Raw genomic sequence first — 21,045 nt, 5'->3', positions numbered from 1 at the left:
AATAAACAGTGTGATGATACATGGTATGTTGACTAGACCAAAACAAGGGCATGGTCCGATTGAACTTGGATCGTGACAAACGTGACAAAGCCCAAATCAACATTAAGTCGTGCCTGAAAGCAGGCAAATGCCCCCTTCTCACCCTCAACCCCCCCCCCCCCCCCCCGGCCCTCCCCGGTTGAAAATATAGAGAATTCCTGAATTCCTACCCTTTTCTTTGTTTAAAGCCAGTGAGACCGCTGTGAGACCACAGTACTTCAGATCGTGACTGAAAGTTTGTATAAAGCATGCCCAGGAACGATCAATCATTGACATGATTGAGAATGAAGGAACAATTGCAGATTGTACATGTATCACTCCGATGCAAACCTTGGCATCTCTAATTTTTTACCCCTCTTTCCTGGTTTTAATGTATTTAACATGTTGTATTCAAATGACAGTGCATTATACTCCAGGAAATTAAGGGGTATGTGAGTGCAGTGTGCATGTTTCCTTGTACACATGTACCAGTACGTTCAACTTGCGAATAAAGTTGAAAGCATAGAAAAAATTATTCAATTTATTTCTATTACAGATTTTTAATTTTTTTTTCTGGCGCACCAGCCAATCGGAATGGATTTTAGAAATTGTGATGCCATTTCAATCAGAAATGTGGACTTAACTGTTGATCATGTTGATTGGTCAATTTGGCTGCCACGTTCTGCAATCCAATGGGTTACCGAAGACCCGATAAAAGGTGCCCACTGAATGGTCAGAATCTTGAGGTCAAGATGCAGTGTTGATTTGCATCATTAATCGCCAAATCTGCTCACATCTATAAGACCCTTGCCCTGCAAACTGCAAATTCCATAGACAACTCTATCTCTGAGATTCCGAGGAAATTTTAAAAAAAATTCGGACTCGCACGACACTGATTCCCATCATGCACCTTGGTCGGAAAGTATTAATGATGACATCAGGGCATACAGCTGGACACTACGGCATCGTTAAAGCCCCACCGAGGTCTAATTAATGTCCCATCGGCGCCCAAATCTTCTTCAAAGCACTCAATAATAAGCTCGCAGCTCCCAAAGATCATTGTTAACGAGTGCTATAGGGAGTTTTATCTTTTTTTCATTTCTTCACTGGATGATTTCTTACATGATTGATGTCAATGACATTTTTGGAGGGAGCCTGTCCAACCCTTACCATTTTGGAGGGGAAGACACAAAGTCTTGTAACTGATCAACGGCCAAAAATCTACTAAATGCCAACTTGTATAAATTGACATTTGCGAAAGGAAGTGGGAAAAAAATGTGAAGTGCTTCTGAGAAAAACAGCAATGTGATAGATTTGAAGTTTGAAGTGTACGCAAAGCAAACAGAATGATAAGCTGTGATGTTTGGACAAATTCAAATGTTAAAGGTTATTTTGTTTGTTCTTTCTAATTTATAGCTGAATCCTCCTGGCGAGGAAATTTGTCATAACATGTGAGCCCTTTTCACACAACGGCAACAAACTCGCGATGATTGAGAGATTCACGCAATGATTGAGAAATGTTACAAAATGGCCATTGTGTGAAAAGAATCCAATGCCTGAGAGTGGCCAGCTTTCCATTTGACCAGCTTTCCATCATTGAGACATTTTGGTGAAGGTCCCAACCTGCGGCAAAATCTACCACTAGCGGGAGCTTCCGCATGAAATGCATGCCAAACCTTCGTCGGTAACGAACTTTACACGTACCGTAGCTGCAAAGAAATTTCACCCTCAAGTGCAACCGTAGAATAGGCATAAATTTCCAAAACCCACTACTTCTATGCTGATGTCAAAAGTTTCAATGTTCAAAGGAATAAGGATTTTTATTGTCCACTGCTGCCACACAATAACCACTGACAATTAAAAATCCATCAGATCGGAAAACGATTGCTGCCGGTACACAGAGTAAGTCGTTGCACTGTTCATCATCGCAAACAAGTTTATTCAAGGCTGCCATCTCAAGAACGTCATTGATTTTTCAGGGCACCAACCAAACACAAGTTGTACGACCTACATGTTATATTGATGGGTTGACCTTTGAGTCAATTGCCCAGACACACTGGAAGTATTTTATCACATCCCTGGTAAAGGAGACAATGATACCACTCAAATTAAGGAAGCAATGACTGAAAATACAATGTACATATATATGCGTGGGTGCGGAGTGTTCAAATACTGTATCCTACCATATGCCGCCATGCATCTAATGACAATTTAAGAGTCTTTTTGATTGTAATTTTATGCATCATTTCTATTAGCTGTATGTAAAAATTAGGTCAAACTAGTGATTTTTTTTACACAACTCTGCTCATTTATGATGATTTTTTTTTTTTGGAGGGGGAGGGCTGGGGAAGGGGGTTTGTGGCTGAAAATTGCTTATAAATGGTTTTATATTATTTTTTATATTAAAGCTTTGGTTGAACTTTCTCATATCATTTGATATGTTACCTTTGCATAGTCTCAGTCCTTCTGTTTTGAGGCGTGCGATCACACCCCCACACCATCGCACACCTAAAAGCTTCCCGAGAAGTGGGAATAATTGCACGCCTGAATTTCCCTGGACCACAGATCACACACCTAGAAAATTACACACCTAGAAAAAACACACACCTAGAAAACTCCAGGTGTGCCTTTTTTCCACACGCATGTGATTTTCAAATCAGAAGGACTGTAGTCCAATAATTTTTTTCACTGGTACATGTATGCATGCTTCTTGTTTGCACAGTATGTAAATGTATTCAATTTTCATGCCTACACATAATGTGTATGCCCACACACACCCCACGAAAACCCTCAAGAAACATGCCGATGAAGAGCTGCACAGATACACTTGAGTGATTATTCAGCTTGACAGATGGATGCAAATTATGCACATTCTTGCATGCAAATTACGTGCAAGTTTATCGACAGATGATGCTTCATTGCATACTTTGTACACGTACCCGTATTGTAATACACATGTATATTGTACATGTACATCATGTAAATTGTGTACACGTACATGTTTACATGTACATCTACCAGGTAGTTTGAATTGATATAATTTGACTCTGATCATTTGAACTGTATCAAAAACATACAGGTGTAGAATTTCCATTATAAACTTTACATACATGTTCAATGTACAGATGTATACATTTACATCTCCAATTCAGCATGTACACACGAATGGGCTTTTGAATGGGCTGGAACTCACTCCCATTACTATCCGGAACGCTTCATCTGTAGAGCAGTTTAAGGGACTCTTAAAATTAAAACACATCTGTTCAATCGTACCTTCTAATTTGTATTTGATTCTGCTGTAATACATGTATTTATAAATATGCTCTTATATTGGATATTCACATTTAGGTTTTTGGTTGCATTCTCCCCTAGCGCTTTGTATCCTTTGGAAAAGGCGCTTTATAAATACGGTTATTATTATTATTTTTTAAATTGTAAGTATTCTGAGGTCTTGGCTTGTTCGTCTAGTCAAGCAGGGCTTTTTGTTTGTCCGTCTGTCTGTCTGTCTGTCTGTTGGAGACCAAGTTATCATGTAATTACAGTACATGCACATATACCGGTATGTCTTCAGAGAAAAATTACGAGTAGGGAAAACATACACATTCGGTACAGTATGTTATGTATGTACATACATTGCATTGTACCATAAAAGCCTCAAATTACAATGTACATGTACTACAACATGGCGTAGCCACACTACTACCCTGAAGTTCTGCATGGCTAGGGCTCATAAATAACATGTACCTGGTATATGTAATGCAAGGCATATTATTATTACTTTGCCAAAAGACCAGACCCATGCAGACATCTGGTGCAAATTTGCATGGAAATATTGCTGATGCATGCTACGCCACAACAAGCAGGCACTGTTGGCTTTTGGACCATTTCTGGGCAAATCATTTTGACCTTTTAAAACTGGACTGAGTGCATGTGTAACATTGCTACAGTCTCGTGTTTTGGCTGTACACTATCGATAACTAATTAATTATGATCATACTGCTATCATACATGTATACAACAGACTGGTAGTGTGTACATGTATTGAATCACATAGATTTGTTCTGGTATGTATGTAAATGTATCTCAATTCTGGGCCCATTTTAAAGCTGTACACAGTACATGAATCTGAACATTCTGGTGAATTTTAAATTTATATTAAACCCCAAATTGTAGTGATTTTCCTTGTTTGTGCTAATAAACACAAATTTGTGCACATGTAGTGATCATGTACATGTATACATGTATGAATTCTGTAAATTTTAGCAGTACAATGAAATTTGGCCAAACCATTCAGAAACAGCACGATGGGATGAAATGCGAATGGCAAATTTTGACAATTCACTATCATAATGTGTGCACGGTGGTGCTTACATTATACATGTACAGTGTGCACATGTATTATGCATGTATCGGTACAGCAGAATCACAACAATGGCATGTGCACGCACACAATCATGACAATGTACTTGTACCAGTTTGTACCTTGAGGATGCATTATAATGTTATAATGCTCAAACATCAGAAATACAATGTACAATTCTCCAACGCACATACATAAAGTACATTGTACACCTTTCCTTCTGGGAGCAATCCAATGCAACCTTAGTTTAAAAAAATGTCAATACAGCGGGGAAAAAAAGAAAAAAAAACTTGTTTAGCGTTCTCGCCCGCTTCCTTTTTGGAGACCACCTCCTTTTTTTTCTTCTTTTTTTTTTAACCCGAAAAAATGATGAAGTTTCAACAGTGACATCATTGTGGCCTCTTTATCTGTTGCATCCTTATATAGCCCATATAAAGCTGTTATGTCATTTACGGAGTCCAATGGCGGCCATTTTTAAAAAAAACCTGGCTGCCATCTTAAAATATAGCCGTCTTGAAAAATAGCCTGGTCGGGCGGCCATTTTGGAGAAAAAAAAAAAAAGGGGCCTCCCGCTTCCTTTTTTTCCAAAAAGGCAGGACGCTAAACATGTTTCTTTTCTTTTCTGTTTCGCCTTATAAACAAGTAAAACAGAAATGGCTTCGGAATCCCTCTATAAACACCATACAGTTAGTTGACTCTTTGCAAATATTCCATCAAATATGCATGCATACACTGCGACTTCATCGGCTAGATACTCAGTAAACAAATTTGAACAAATTAAAAATGCATTAATTTCAAGTATGCTAGACAATAGATTAAGAAACATCTGTGGCGCGTGTCAATTATCTTTTCTATGTGAATGATCAAACATGCACTACTTCTTAAATACTCTTACTGCTCCGCTTAATAAATTATGCACATTACATGTGTTACTTGATGATGCATCTAGCGTAAAGTAAGCTACATGCACACGATGTATATTCCCCGCGCAAGGCACGTACATGTAGTATTACAGGCCGAGAAAAAAATCCATTCGAGCTAGACTTCCAATAATTGTCACTCGGGCCCCCACTAATGATCTCCGGCCAATTTGGTATCCATGGCAACCGGATGGATCTCTCCGCATCTATTATTGACTAATCTTTTCATAGCAGGCCGTGTTGTTGCCGAGGACGATGTGTAAATCAGGCACGGCAATTAGGAATTTCATAATGCATGAATTCATATGCGTTTTTATAATGCCATTTTCCACCATGATTCAGGGATAAATTGATAGCGAGCAATTTTTTTTTCCCACATTTCCTTGAGTGAAAAAATTTGTCTTATGAATTTAATCAACCAAAATGCCCTTATTGCTGCTGGTTTTGGCCAGTTTATGCTTGAGCATACAAATTTGCTACAAAAACAGTATTTTTTTTAATGAAGTGAGCATTAAAATGATTAAGATATTGAAGCTACGGAAAGATTCCCATATCTGGCCATCACTTGACACCCTGTGCACAAACCCTATGAGACTGGTCTTAAAATTTTAAGTGTTTTCTCAGTATTACTTCAATATTTTCCCTTCTAAAGTTGACTTTTTTGTTAGGACATATTATCACTTTCTGACTGCTGATCTATCACTGACGGGAGAAATTAGTGACGACCAGATGTGGGAATCTTTCCCAAGCTACAAGCAATAGTTAAAGTTTGACAAGAATGAACTTGTACTGTATCTGAAAAATGATTGAATTACAACATGTACATCTGTCCTTGAAAATGGTTAACCTCTAAAAAGTATCCAACTGTTGCACTGGTCCGTTATATAAATGATTACGTTTTACAGCTTGAAGGAACTGGTGATTTTATTTTTTTTTTTCATTTTTTAAATTCCTTTATTTGTTTGGAAAAAAATGTTGCAACCCGACGCCACTTTTTTCTATATCATCTCAATGAAGGTCAGTCGTTGCAAAAATGATGATGGACTGAAAAACATTCCCAATTTTGTTTGGAAATACTTTTTCTTGACTCTCCATAGACTTTGTATACAACCGCTGAAGTGGCGTCAGGTTGCAACATTTTTTTCCTTTGTTTGTTTTTCTTATTAATCAATAAGACTAAAAAGTGCATGACATTGACAGCTAGTGCTAGAAGTAGTACATATGTATTACTATAAGAAAATACCGACAAATTAGAAATTGAAACTTTGTTGCCAGAAGTGCATTAAAATTTATAGACAAATTATGCTTTTTGAAACACAACAGAAGTTCATAATAAATCATATGAACTTTGGCATTTTAGAGCAAACTATTTGGGAAACAAGGGAAAGATATCTGCTCTAGGCTCACAGTTATACAACTGAAAAATATACATTAAAGGCCTACCTAGTCAGTTGTAGGGTACCGGTATTTGCAATATTGTAATTTATGTATTTAAATTCATAATTTAGTCATATCAATCATAAAAAAGCAAGAAAATTGTGGACTAACAATTTCAACTCACAACAATTTCCGTTAATCCTTTTTTTAGGCAGACTTTATTATTAAATGAAGGAAAGAGTGCCGCAGATTGTTTCAACATTTCTTTACCTTGTTCCTGCCTTGCTTGCTTGCTTGCTGTCCGCGCTTTCACCGCCCGCGGCCGGGCCGTTGGTGGTCTGGTTGCCCGTAGTGGCCGGCGGGGATTTCGGTGCCTCCGTGGTCCCAGCCACCGGACACTCCGGAGTTTGTCCCGCGGATTCTTGGTCGTCAGTGGACGCCAGCAACTGCCCTCCGATAGTGGTCATGGCTCTCGAGTCTGAACAAAAACAACTAAGAAGGTGTGTTTTTTTTACAAGCTGCAGCTCACAAGTCGCACGGTGTTTTTGTATAGAAATCAGTGCAGTTTTTTTAACGAGATTGACAGTGCATACAAAACATGCAGCAAGTTGCTACACACTGGATGCACTGGAGGCGCAACAGCAACACACAGAAACAGCAACAAATCTCGACCACAAATTACGACCGGTTAACCGGAAAACGCCTCTCTCGACCTCGTCAGAAGAAAGCAAACGGGATGGAGAGTGAAAAACCACGGCCGGAATATCTGCTTCCGCTCCGTGAATTCCGAGTTAAAACGACGAGAAATGGCGCCGGGATCTCGCCAGATTTTTTTTTTCGGCCCGTCCCATCCGATCCCTACGAAATGAAACAAGGTGAAGTATAGTCTGGTTCCATTTTTGTGTGCGGCTGACAATGATACAAGATGGCATCGATGGTGGCGGGAATCAGATACTAAAATCATAAGAGTGATGTCCCCCCCCCCCCCCCCCCCCCCCCAGTTTTATTAAGTTCCTCTGAAATCAAACGAAACAGTCCAAATATCTTGAAATTGATGACGTGAAAGATATGTATCGCAATTCACAGTGTGTTGGTTGGCCAGTTCATTCAATGAATTTTTGTGTGGGTTTTCCCTTCGTGAATGCAAAGTTTATCAAGGGGAAAAAAATCCCAAACTCCGCAACCATGGAAATAATTTTATTAAGTACAAAGCTAGTCTTATTTCCCAGATTCCTTAATATTTTGCTTTACGCAAGAGGAAACATATTTTTAAGATTTAATTAGTATTATGAAAAGATGACCCATGGCTCTTACCCTGAAACGATTTACACCTTAAACGTTTTATAATTAATTGTAGTTGCAGGGGCGGTTCCAACCATGGAGGAGGGAACAAGTTACTTCTAAAACACGCCCCTCGCCCCTCTCAAACACACACAGATACGCCCCTCCTAGGCCTAGGGCACGCCCACCTTATTGCGAGATCCGTCAAAAAAAATATTGGTGGCGCTATTCAAAATTAACGGAGTCGTAAAAATTAATCCAAGATGGCGCGACCCATGGAAGACATGTGTTCCGTGATGCTGGAAATTTTTAAACAAGAAAGCAGCCCATTATCGCCAGATTCTTCCATCAGTTTGCTCACGTCATTTATTGAAGATACGAAGGAGCTACAGATCTTCGGTCAAGAAGTAAGCATCCAGTGTATTTAATCCAATTCAACCTTCATTTTTTAAGGTGAATGTGGCGTTTGACTGTTATCATTCATGGTTATGCATGCGCATGGTCATGATGGTGGTGGTCATGGTGGTGGTACTTTTGCAGCTCTACTCCGTGAGTACTCGCTAGACAAGATAAGCCAATGTAAAAAAAAAATGCTGGACCATGCTGGATGCCCGCGCCCACCTACATGTTTAAAAAGTATAAGTTACTATATTATTAAAGATGATGTATGGCCCCTACGCCCTAGACATAGATGTTGTCACAAAATATCTATTAAAATAAGATACTGAAAACTTAATTATTTTTAGCCATGGCTCATGACTTCATATCCTATATTGTTGGCGGCGCCCCCCACCCCCAAAAAAATGCTTTATTCCATTTGTTTGACGTAAGCTTTTATAAAATAATTGACAAGTGAAGTAGTACAAATGTAAGACATGGTTTTGAATTTTGCTTCATCATCAGAGGAATTGTGCAAGTTGGATTGGGTACATAAATGGCTGTCTGAACTCTTCAAAAACAAGGTAATTTTGTGAATTTCATCAAAATTTTTTTTAATATACACATGTAATAAATGTAAAGTTGTAACTGGAGACAAATTATATTAAATAACATTTGATCCGTACTGACACCAAAAAAAGCAGATTTTCTTACAGTCGGCCAAAAAAAATGTGAATATGAGTTTTCTAAGTTTCTGTAAAATTTAACGCTTATAGGTTGGAGGGTTTGAGCTGCTTGGGGGCACTTGTCAGCCAGTGTCCAGCTGAAATCTTCCAGCAGCATTGCGTGTCCTGGGTCAGGCTGTTGACACAAACTCTGCAGGTAATTGTTGAAATAAAATTGTATTCTTTTTCAGACATTACATCATTTTGCTATCAATGTCCTATGCAAGTTGGGTTTCCATTTTCATTGCTTTATTTTGGAAGTTAAGAAAATACTCAAAGGAAATTGGAATGACTAATGATGTGATTAGATGGTTTTAGATACACATTTTTTCGTAATTTTTTTAAAATTGATTGCATCCCTTATTTTTCACCTCTAACTCATGCGGCTTTTTTCACGTGGAATCTTCCTGAATCCACTTAAATCCAGAGTTGTAGTCGAGTCCTGACAAGTCCTGACAAGTCTTTACAAGTCCTCAAAAGTACTTACAAGTCCTGACAAGTCCTCACAAGTCTTCACAAGTCCTCACAAGTCCTCACAAGTCTTTACAAGTCCTCAGAAATACTTACAAGTCCTGGCAAGTCCTCGCAAGTCCTGACAAGTCCTCACAAGTCCCCACAAGTCCTCACAAGTCCTCACAAGTCTTTACAAGTCCACAGAAGTACTTACAAGTCCTGACAAGTCCTGACAAGTACTTACAAGTCCTCAAAAGTCCTCACAAGTCATCACAAGTCCTCACAAGTCCGCACAAGTCCTCACAAGTCCTCACAAGTCCGCACAAGTCCGCACAAGTCCTCACAAGTCCTCACAAGTCCTCACAAGTCTTTACAAGTCCACAGAAGTACTTACAAGTCCTGACAAGTCCTGACAAGTACTTACAAGTCCTCAAAAGTCCTCACAAGTCATCACAAGTCGTCACAAGTCCGCACAAGTCCTCACAAGTCCTCACAAGTCCCCACAAGTCCCCACAAGTCCCCACAAGTCCCCACAAGTCCTCAAAAGTCCTCACAAGTCTTTACAAGTCCACAGAAGTACTTACAAGTCCTGACAAGTCCTGACAAGTACTCACAAGTCCTCAAAAGTCCTCACAAGTCACCACAGGTCCTCAAAGGTCTTCACAGGTCAGACTGGATTATTTCATATAGCTTTATTTATGCAAAATTTTGAATGAACATTGACATAGGAATACCTCTTGTCATCACTTGTTATTTATGACAATTTTGTTTTGAATACAGAATATCTGGCAAAACTGGACGTCAGATTTGTGGAGGCTGCTTTTACAATTTCATTTTTTTTCCTCGTCTAGTCTTATGACTCTCCTCCAATTATTGCCCTGGCATCCGGGGCTCTAAGGAGCATCCTCAAGGAAGCATCTCAAGTGTCTGAGCTGTCCAGAGAGCTGTCCAATACCCACATTGCACCGATCATAACAGCAGCCTTAGAGCTTAAGACAGAGGTAAGCAGTGTTGTGATCAAGTTGGTCACAAGTCATTACAAGTCATCACAAGTCATCACAAGTCATCACAAGTCATCACAAGCCATCACAAGCTAATCACAGTTCAACACAAGTCACTGTCAAGTCAATCACACGTCAATCACAAGTCAATCACAGTTTACCACAAGTCATCGCAAGCCAATCAAAAAATCAATCATTAGTCAATCACAAGTCACTCTCAGGTCAATTTCAAGTCAATTGCAAGTCATCACAAGTCATCACAAGTCATCACAAGCTTATCACAGTCAACACAAGTCACTGTCAAGTCAATCACACGTCAATCACAAGTCAATCACAGTTTATCACAAGTCATCGCAAGCCAATCATAAAATCAATCGTCAGTCAATCACAAGTCACTCTCAGGTCAATTTCAAGTCAATTGCAAGTCATCACAAGTCAATCACAATTCATCACATGTCAATCACAAGTCAATCACAAGTCATCACATGACTTTTAAATTGGTTTCAGCTTGAAATTGGTTTAAAGCAACATGTATTGTCTGCGTTTCGCTGTTTATCAGTGGCAGGAGTCTGCAGTGGAGATTCTGACTGCCTGCATTCAGTACTTCCCGGGACCATCTGGGACTTTCCGGACCCGTGTCGAAAACTTCCTCGTTCAACTCATGGGCTCCAGCAACGACATCGACATTGCAGTGGTAAGACTATTTGACATTTGGATTGTCTGAACTGCCTTTCTAACCGAACCCAAGCAAAGCTGCCCCAACCCTTCCCTCACGCAACCTCGACCCCATATCAAGAGTTAACACACAGATTTGTGTACGGTTTAGGCCTCCCAAGATGGCATCCAAGTGACTTTGGTCTGTGTTCTCAGTGCCCTATCCACTAGTCTAACCCATTAACACACAGATTTGTGTAAGGTTTAGGCCTCCCAAGATGGCATCCAAGTGACTTCAGTCTGTGTTCTCAATGCCCTGTCCACCAGTCTTACCACTTAACATACAGATTTGTGTACGGTTTAGGCCTCCCAAGATGGCATCCAAGTGACTTCAGTCTGTGTTCTCAATGCCCTGTCCACCAGTCTTACCACTTAACACACAGATTTGTGTACGGTTTAGGCCTCCCAAGATGGCATCCAAGTGACTTCTGTCTGTGTTCTCAATGCCCTATCCACCAGTCTAACCAATTAACACACAGATTTGTGTAACGTTTAGGCCTCCCAAGATGGCATCCAAGTGACTTCAGTGTGTGCTCTCAATGCCCAGTCCACCAGTCTTACCCATCCGCCTATCACTCTCTGTCTCTACCTACCTTCCTTATCCCTCCGCCCATCCAAATGTCCTCCTCATTCTTAAGATTCTCCTCGTCTCTCCATCCAGTCGGCCGGTCAGTGCCTGGCCCTGCTCCCCAGGGTCGGTGGGGGAGGGCAAGGGGGCGTCAAGCACACCGAGGCCTGGTCCTATTACTGCCAGCGTGCCCTGGCTAGCATCGATGGCGTGGTGGACAAAATCTACGGAAATTCTCGACCAGGTAAATATGGATTTTTTTTTTATGGGGGGGGGGGTGTTATTAAAAAATAAGATGAGCCAAGAAAATGACTGGAGCTAGATTTGAACAAGAGAGGTGGCTATTGATTACTTTTGGGAGCTCTAGTGGAAGGAACACATGTACACTGCGTGTGCACGCACTTTTGTTTTACTATACTCCCGAGGACAATGCTTTGTGTTTCCCTTTGTCCTTGTAATATAACACTCTCCCATAGACTAAGCACACAAACCTACTACAGAGGACCGTTTCCAACAAAAGACCCAACTCCCGAGGACTGAAAGGATCTGTTGTTCTCCCTTTGTGTGTCTGTCGTGGGTGTTATGTAGAACAAGTACACACAGGTTCACACGCGTATCGCGTAAAGTAGACACAACTACGTCTATTCTAAATCTGCACAAACCGGGACCGTCTTCGCCTGAGCGTCAGGCGATTTCCCAGTGGTCTCTCCCAACTCTCGCTCTTTTTAACTGGGGTAATTGTGCATGGACCCCATCGGCTCTGTGCGCAAGTACCCCCTCAACGGCAAGAAAGGGAGAGTTGGGAAGACCACTGGGAGAGACATTCAATCGCATTGCCGACGACGCCTGATGCTCACGCGAAGACGCTTCGGCTTTGTGTACATTCAGAATATAATAAGTTGTGCATACAAGTTTGCGCTATACACCCGTGAATCAGTATGCACAGGCAGTGTGTCTCGTTCACGGGGCGCTTGAAAGTGGTCACGGAAACCATGCCCTAGCGAATGCCCTAGCGATCACCGAAACCTTGGCCAAGCATCTTGACGCTACCCACCGTGCTCTCCTGCGTTACTGCCTTTGTGTGCTACGTTACTGCCTGGGTACGGCTATCCAACATCGACTTGTACGCTTGTACATAGTATGCGTAGCACCTGCCACAACCACCATCCTGAGAAATCACCTTTGCTTAACCCTTTTATTACCACATTGTTTATCGACTTGGCTCTCCCCAGGACCAAATTGTTTGCTTAGTCATGCGGAAATCACTAGAGCGTGAAAGAAATGACCACGAGTCGAAAACTCCTCTTTTTTTTTACCTAGATTTTCACTGCCAAGGAGTGATTAAAATCATAGGTGGTGTGTGTAAAGTTTGTTCCTTGAACCTTACTCTTTTATGTGATGTTGAAATGAAGTCCATATGTGCAATTATAGGAAAGTTATGCCTTCTTGTTCATCTGGTCCCATTTATCAAACTGCAAGCCATTTCACCACATGACCAAATGGCACTCCATACCTCAAATTGTGCGTGGATACTTCTGAAGCACTTTTTTCATTTTTTTTTGTAATGTTAACACAATGAATAAACTACACCATTACAACACGATCCGAAAATACTCTTTCAGCTGGTATATGGTTGATGTATGAGCGGCCAAACATATCAACATGCCGCCTTTCTGAAAAGTAGTAAATATATCTGTGTTGAGGGTGTTCTGTGTGTGGTTTCCTGGTCGACTAAAGTCGCCCATGGGAATCAGCAGGGGGGTAGTTCTGGTCCAGAAAAGTCGCCCATGGTAAGGAAAGGGTTAATTGGTCTTGCACTGCAGAGACCTGAGGTGCCTCTTGCTGTCTTCCTGAACCCCCAAAACCAACCATCAGAGCACTCCAATAGGGAGGAGGCCTGCGTCGTACCTACGTCAGATCATACGACTCCAGTAGCGTCAACTTAAACTAGTAGTAGTTGAAAGTGGTAAGAAAGCGCCCTCTCATGGTCGTGCATGGAGCCCATAGGACCTGGATAGCTCAGTTGACCAGCGGTATTCTGGGGCCCATAGGCTCCAGGTTTTAACGGGGTTTTTTTGGGGTGTGCTTTTTTTTTCATTCAGGGAAGCAGACTGAGCCCTCACAGCCACCGTTCCCTTTGCCCGACGCACCTCTGAAGGAGCCCACTAGGACGTATACATTGATCAGGCAATATAAGGTGCTGTGCGCTTGCCTCCAACACATGCTGAGGTTCGTGTTTTTATAGTTAGTATTTTTGGCCGAGGTTCATAATTTCAATGCTGAGGGTTTTTTATTCTAATCTCAATAGGTAAATATTATTTTGGTGCTGAGGTTGTGTTTGTTGTTATTAAGTTTGATAGTGAGGTTATGTGTAGCGAGGTTTGAGGTCTCTTTGAAGTAGAGTGTTCGAGAAAGAAATATCTGCATTCATAGATCTGCAATTAAGCATCTGATTTTACAGTTGGTGTTTAGTTGTCAACTAAAGCATGGCAGTTATGGATAGATAGACCATGGATCCTACACACAAGGATAAACGACTGTTCTGAGCTCCAGTACATAATGCACTGAGCGGACTTGCCTTAATTGTTTGATGCGTGATAACAGGCATTAATACCCGTTGGCCTGAAATCGCGAATTTTCCCGGTGTGCCATTGTGTCGGTTTTTTGCATGACATCTTTAACGGAAATATTCATAAAACTGTATGCCAAACTACTCCTTATGTAAGACATAATTCTTCAAAAATTGTTAAAAATTAAATACTTCAGAATATAACAGATGGTATTGTGCAGTTTTTGTCATCAAAAATGAAATATTTACCTGGAAAATAGACGTCAAATTTACCATTTACCCAAATTTCATTTTAAATTTGGGTTTCATTAAGAAGTATTAGACAGATGTGATCCGAAATTGATGAAACAAAAGCAACATTTCATTGTTCATTTTTAAAGCTTAAGATATTGTGTTCGGTATTAACATGGTTATGCAGTTATCGCTTACCAGAATTCAATAATAAAGACCAAAAACGTAGACTCATGAATATTCAAAATTATAATTCGCTGGCTTGACAGACTTTGAGGCCAGATCGGGGGAAGAGCCTTGCAAATCTGAAAGCCACCGCGCGCAGTGGTCTTTGTTGAAAAGTATTCATGGTATTTGCCGCCAGTACAGGGCGTTATCACGCGTCTAACCAGGAGTTCGGCTGAGTCGTTAATCCTTGTGTGTAGGATCCGTGGATAGACCCAAATTTAAGGTCAGTAATTGCTAAACGGTAGGGAAAGTAGCATTGTTGTATGACATGCTTTCTATTACATTGCTTTGACTAAACTATCAGTCACTTTGCATCATTTTTGTTTATATACAGGACTGATTTTCCTGAAATTGTTAAAATTCCGGTGAACCGCATCCTGTCGCTGTGCGTTTCGATTCTTGTACCCAACATGCTGGTGAGTAAATCTGTTATATTTCTAGTTTTTGTTCCTATTTTTCACAAAAACCCCAAAGGGAAAAAAGCCGTCTAGTTTGTATTATTCAGCAACGTTAGGTTGATCCTGGTTGACTTTTTAGATTAAGATCAGAACATCTCACTGTTTTGATGTAGGTTCAGTTTACTGTATTTTTATTCTCAGGTTTTACACCTGCTAATATGAATTCAATCGTTTTGCTGTATTTGCTTTACTCTTTCAGTCCAAGGGACTAAAATCTTCATTACAAAGTGGAAATTTTTCCTCGGTGCATATCGAGGCGTTCAACATTTTAGCTGCTCTGATAAGCAGGTAAGCTATGGGCAAGTTTGCGCAAGAACTGTTGTCAACCATAGTTTGGCTAAGTTAGCCGAACTCTGTCTAGTCGACGATGGTTGGACTACGATAGTCGACTATTTGGAACCAGCCTACTGGGCCTGGTCGCATCACTGGTTGTCAATAGCCTCGTTTCGTTACTTAAGTGCAGAGGGAACCATTGACAAGAGATTAAACGTAGCGAGTTGTACGACCAGCTGGTGGGCCTCGGAGATATCTTCCAGTTCATTCAAGAGGTCAAAGAACGTAAACAATCCAAACATACTCATGACCACCGTATGTTGACAATGGTTCGACTAGAGTCGTTGGCACTTTAATGTTACAGCGCATGCGCACTATTTGACACCAACCAACCATTGGTTGACTAATGGTTGTTGGGCAAACTTGCCCCTATGTGAATACGTCATTTTGATGTCTTTATTTTGTTGAAGAACATTTTTGAAAACTTGAGAGTCACGGAGAACACTTGGTTTTTAATTTGCCCCTTCCAAAATCGATGATCCTAAACAATCATATATATTGAAATTCATTTCAATTATATTTATTCCTTTATTTGGATTTCTTTAATTTCTTCTTTAAAAAAAGTGGCTAACGTGTTACCAATAAAGCCTGCTTTTAGAAATTGAATTCTTCAAGGGACTTATATCTCCAACATTGAAATTACCAAACTCTCCCAGAATTTGATTGCAACTTTATTTGTGTATTTTATTCAGTTGCCGTGGCAACCTGAGCCTCCATAGAAACGTCGTCAATGAGCTCTTCGTAAAGTCGCACGCTTTCAGGCAGGGCGTCCAATCAGAAGACACCAAGCACAGGGTATTAAGGTACGATATAAGCTTTGCGCAGGAACCGAGAGGGCGCTGTTTTGCCTCCCCATGAAAACCAAATAAAATTACGTTCATTGCCATCTGGATTTCTTTCGATTGATAATTTAGCTCCGTGCAACAGCTAATAAATAACCTACTGAAATTTTCACATTTTTTGCATGGTATCCAGTTTGTTTCTTAAAACATGTTGATTCTGTTACCATGGCAACTAATTTATGTCTGTATCTATTTCAAAGTGGTTTGAAGCTTTCTGCCTACGCCGCTCTTGAAATCTGGTTGGAGACGGTCGGGATGAATTCTGGGATAGAAACGGCCGCTGAGAAATTACTGGAGTCAATATTGACGGACGCACAACCCCAGGCTCAAAGAACAACGGTAAAACAGCCTTCGAAGGCAAACAAAAAAATTCATCACTTAAAGGGGCACTAGGTCCTGAAATCCCCGACAATTTCATGTTTTGGATTGTTTACTTAGCCTATTACAAACATCTGGTTGAAAGGAAACCAACCTAATGTCTTACCGTTCCCGAGAAAAGGCGAAAAAAACCTGGTTGTTTACATCGGACACGACGGAGTACAAATATGTTTTTCGTGTCGTTCTCAGTGTACGATATACAAGTTGCAAAATCACCAATGCAAAAAATGTGGTTTCTTCAACGTCCGCAAGAGGCGAACACTTTACGAATGAAATCACAACTAGCATCCAAACAGCTCGAATTTATGGGGTCGCAAAATTGGACCCCGAAATTTGTTCTCACTCGCATAATATAGGAATAACACAAAAACGCCCAGTTTTTAAAGGATAGTTGTGTGGATGTTTATATCCTAGTTTTAAATGTTCTTTCCGATTAGCATCATTTCGTTCAAAGGGCGTTTTGTAGCCCAATTGGGCTGTTCCAGGACCCAGTGTCCCTTTAATTTTTGAAAGTTTCACTATGCTGATCGTAGTGTTTGGTTATGTCAAAGCCAAGTTTTAAAATCTTAAAAGATTGTTTTCAAAACATCCAAAGATTTGTGAAACGCTGGTCGTAAAAAGGAGTTGAAATTCTCATTGTTATGGAGGTTTTTTTTTTTACAATCATGTAATAGATTTTAATCACATTGCCCCCCGATAGTTGAAAGTGACCTCTGATAAACCTTCGCTGACTGTCAAGTCGTCTGGAAAAGCCAAGAAGAAGGGTGAGACAGCTGGAGGAGAGGCCAGCACAAGCCTGGCCGGCCAGCAGGCAGCCGTTCCATCACCCAGCGGCCGAGTGTGTCTGGCGGCTTTGAAAGGTAAGGGGGAAAAAAAATTGAGAAATAATCATGAGGTGATCATAAAATGATCAGGGCCAATTTCCAAGAACTGTTGAGAAAAACTTTCTGCTTATTTCATGGAGACAGTAAAAAGATAAATAGTAACTCCAGAAGCAGAAATTACGTAAAACGTTGACAGTAAAAATTGTCATGCGCGTGCATGTGTTAGACTATGACTTTGGAAACACTCAATGTTTAATAGCACAAATTTTCTGCTATAATTAGCAAAACTTTTTCGCTTACTCCTAGATTTTCTACAAAAAAATTCGAATATTTGAAGATTTCAGAAAAGAATTTGTACAAAAAATTACACAAATTACACAAATAGGCACCTTTCAAAGGCTCTGTTTAGTTTTTGTTTTTTTGACCAAGTCTTGTTACGTTTGTTTATGTTCCTTTTACAGTCTTGCGATGTCTGCAGATGAGCGTTGGAACGAGAGTCAAGCCTGACTTTCACAAGGTACTTTATCAATAGACAGTCCCATATTTTGGCTCTTTTTTTCTCATTTTTTCTGCAATTTTCTGGCTTGATGTTCTTTGTCGCTGAAATGTCTAGAATTTTTTTTTTACTTCGCAGGATGTACATGAGTTTGTCGTTCCGCTGTTGCTTCGCCTCCAACAATCTCCCCAAGGTCTGGCCCCGGCCCCATATTCCAGCGCAGACTGTCGTAAGGCCTTGTATCACGTGTTACTGTCGTCGGTGATCGCGCCTCATCCAAGATGGTCGGCGCCCTTGCAGTGTGCTGTGGGGTTGTTCAGTCGCGGAAGACAGGATACCAGTATCAAGGTATGCATTTTCAAAAGGAAAAAGAGTTTGCAAATGACCCATTTTTGTCCCTAAAAGGTACAGTCCATCATTTGTAATTTGTGCATTTTGTTTGTTGGAAGCAACAACAAACTTGCTCAAAATCTAAAGAAGGGTGCTGAACAACTAACCTGATGAAGTTTCAGCTCAGCTTCAGCTGTATATTCCGAGAAAAACAGCATTCTAGGATCTCAATTTCAAATCAAAAGTTGCTAAATCATGTTTTGAATTGGGCCTGAATTCAGCGTTTAAGACACGTTCTCACCGAGCCGATTGCAGCTACGCGATGTCGCGCATTGATCCAACAAATGACAGCAACTGCGCCATGTACGTCGTGTCAACGAATGTGCGCTTCGCCGAATAAAAAAAAACCACGCACCGTTGCAAAGGCCTTCTTTTGTTCATTTCTTCAAAATGACAGCTTGCCAGAAAGAATAATTTCCCAGGGAGTTTAGTCCCCTTACTATCTTTCAACCAAGTATGTTTTTCAACAATAATTATGTCAGTTACTTTTTGGATAGCTGCAAATGATGGACTGTAGCTTTAAAAGAGGATTTTTTGTTGTAACCATGTGAATTTCTTTTAAAAATTTGGCTTTTTGTCACCGTGTTGCAGGTTTCCAGCTTTTGTGCAGAGGCTTCGATCATCTGTCAGAGCATCATCCATCCCAGGGTTCCTTGCCTCCAACAGCCTCTCAGCCTTGCCCAACTTGACCCCAAGAGGGCGCCCTCACAGTCCGTCTCAGAAGCCCGGACCAGATCTGATCCCGACTACATGGAAACAACTGATCTGAGTGTTGGATTGGCCACACCAAGTCAAACCGCGGAAGGCAACTCGGTTGGGCTCGATTCTGGTGGTGGAATAGCACCCTCTGTTGACAAACACATTCCAATTAGATCAGTAGGTATCGCTCAGCCCGCAGTTGCGACGGCCAAGATGGAAGTCCCCTCAAACGGTACTGAGGAGAGTGAGGATTCATCTGATGAGGATATCGAGGATCAGGAGATCACAGAGGATGATCCAGGAATCAAAGAGGATAATCAAATCAAAGGGGATTATCAGGAGATAATCCAGGATCGTCCTGAAGTATCAGCTTCTAAAGAGACCACCAGCAGAAGTGATGCAAGTGTAGCATCCACAAGTTCTCAGCTCCAAGATGATAGTGTCCTCGCTTCAACAGTTAGCATCTCAGGTGGCAAAAAGGTCGCCAGTTCGTCAGCTTCTTCAGACGATTCAAAGATCTCCTCGCCGACAAGAAGATCCAAGAGGCAACTGGCGAGAGTTCAGGAGGAGGAGAGGAGAGAAAGAGAGAATGCGGGTGCTAGGGAGGAGTCTGGAGATGCCGACAGTGGGAGCAAAAAGAGGCGGAGAGAAGACGAAGATGAGGACGAGACTAAGGAGGAGGTACCGGTACGTATGCCATTCAGCTTTTGTCAGAGACTGACAAAAGCATTTTTCAAAACCACGGTTTTGTCTCCGGCTTTGGGTCCATTTCTGCTGAAGTCCATAATGTAAGGATGGAGCTGAAGCTGGAAATAAAGTCGAAATTTCAAAATCCTCTGTAAACTTTAAATATTACTAGTGCAGTGCCCGTCTAAAATGTGCATGTTCGGGAAGCGCAAATTGCTTTGCCGCTGGTATTGGTTGCATGCTTGCAGAGTTTTTGAGAACTGCTCGTGCAAACATTGCACGCGATTCAATGGTGTTGTTTTCACAGGTTGAACGTACACTCACGTCAAAGTTTGTGCCAAGTTTGAAGTTGTTTACGCGAGTGGTTCTGGAAAAAGCTGCAAAAAATAGCGCAGATATTCACCCCTACTGGTTAATGGTATCGCCCTGCAGTAAGATCGCTCAGTGGACCGCCTGCAATGGTCGCTCAGTCGACTGCAAAAATAATGTGCCCGTGCAGTCACCATGTATGTGTACATACAGAAACATGGTATGCAGTGCTATTCAGCCATACTGGACAATGGTATCACCCTACAATGCACGTGCGCGTGCCCATCCTTTTTCCATTGTTTGCGTCATATTGAGCACGCGCGCTTTAGCTCAAACATGACGTAAACACTTGAAAAGAACATCAGTGCGTGGTGGTCTAGGCTATATACTGGCACGTTTGCCTCAGAAAATATTACTTTTTTGCAGCTTTTTCGAGAACCGCTCATCCAAACAACTTCAAACTTGGCACTGCACATTCTGTGGCCCCGAGCAATACACCCGCCGATTTTCAACTTCATACAGTGCCCGGTTCTGGAGATAATCGACGGACAGACAGACAGACACACAGAGATTCCTGGAATTATAGTATATATGGTTGAACCGCTCATCTGATGAATTCTTTTAAGAAAAAAATATAACCAAGTGAAGAATCTCAGTGACAATTCATCCCTAGGTCTTGATTTGATGAACCCTTCTTTTTGTTTCATTATAGGAGAAGAATCTTGAAGGAGATGTTTTGGATGAGACAGATGTCATGCTGGCAAGCTTCGTGGACTCGTTGCCCGATAAGGAATAAAAACAAAAAA

At 41.0% G+C, this 21,045-nt stretch overlaps 2 protein-coding genes across 5 annotated transcripts in view; one reads left to right on the top strand and one right to left on the bottom strand.

The window, feature by feature from the left end:
- Nucleotides 1-7,567, bottom strand: part of LOC119723751 (beta-arrestin-1-like) — a 72,291-nt gene extending 64,724 nt beyond the window's left edge. Inside the window, exon 1 of one of the 2 annotated variants that reach the window (XM_038194592.1) lies at nucleotides 6,946-7,567. In XM_038194592.1, the coding sequence (XP_038050520.1) occupies nucleotides 6,946-7,142 (197 nt within the window). In that variant the 5' untranslated portion in view covers nucleotides 7,143-7,567. The remainder of the gene's footprint in view (nucleotides 1-6,945) is intronic. The other variant, XM_038194593.1, reaches the window with a different exon arrangement.
- A 620-nt stretch (nucleotides 7,568-8,187) lies between these two features.
- On the top strand, nucleotides 8,188-21,045 carry LOC119723750 (proline-, glutamic acid- and leucine-rich protein 1-like). 3 transcript variants are annotated; one of them, XM_038194591.1, is made up of 16 exons: nucleotides 8,188-8,363; nucleotides 8,860-8,918; nucleotides 9,111-9,216; nucleotides 10,364-10,513; nucleotides 11,073-11,207; nucleotides 11,889-12,039; nucleotides 13,898-14,024; nucleotides 15,158-15,239; nucleotides 15,481-15,569; nucleotides 16,307-16,417; nucleotides 16,657-16,795; nucleotides 17,535-17,694; nucleotides 18,120-18,175; nucleotides 18,293-18,502; nucleotides 19,136-19,924; nucleotides 20,955-21,045. In XM_038194591.1, the coding sequence occupies exons 1-16, from the start codon at nucleotides 8,220-8,222 to the stop codon at nucleotides 21,033-21,035; spliced, it is 2,589 nt and encodes an 862-aa protein (XP_038050519.1). In that variant the 5' UTR covers nucleotides 8,188-8,219; the 3' UTR covers nucleotides 21,036-21,045. The 3 variants fall into 3 exon arrangements, with proteins under 3 accessions (XP_038050519.1, XP_038050518.1, XP_038050517.1); XM_038194590.1 differs by having other exon boundaries at nucleotides 20,952-21,045; XM_038194589.1 differs by having other exon boundaries at nucleotides 19,136-19,930; nucleotides 20,952-21,045.

This window comes from Patiria miniata, unplaced genomic scaffold (genome assembly GCF_015706575.1).
Source record: "Patiria miniata isolate m_02_andy unplaced genomic scaffold, ASM1570657v1 HiC_scaffold_17, whole genome shotgun sequence".
Lineage (NCBI taxonomy): Eukaryota > Metazoa > Echinodermata > Asteroidea > Valvatida > Asterinidae > Patiria > Patiria miniata.
Note: the sequence above shows the minus strand (reverse complement) of the source record. Positions and strands in the feature narration are given on the sequence as shown.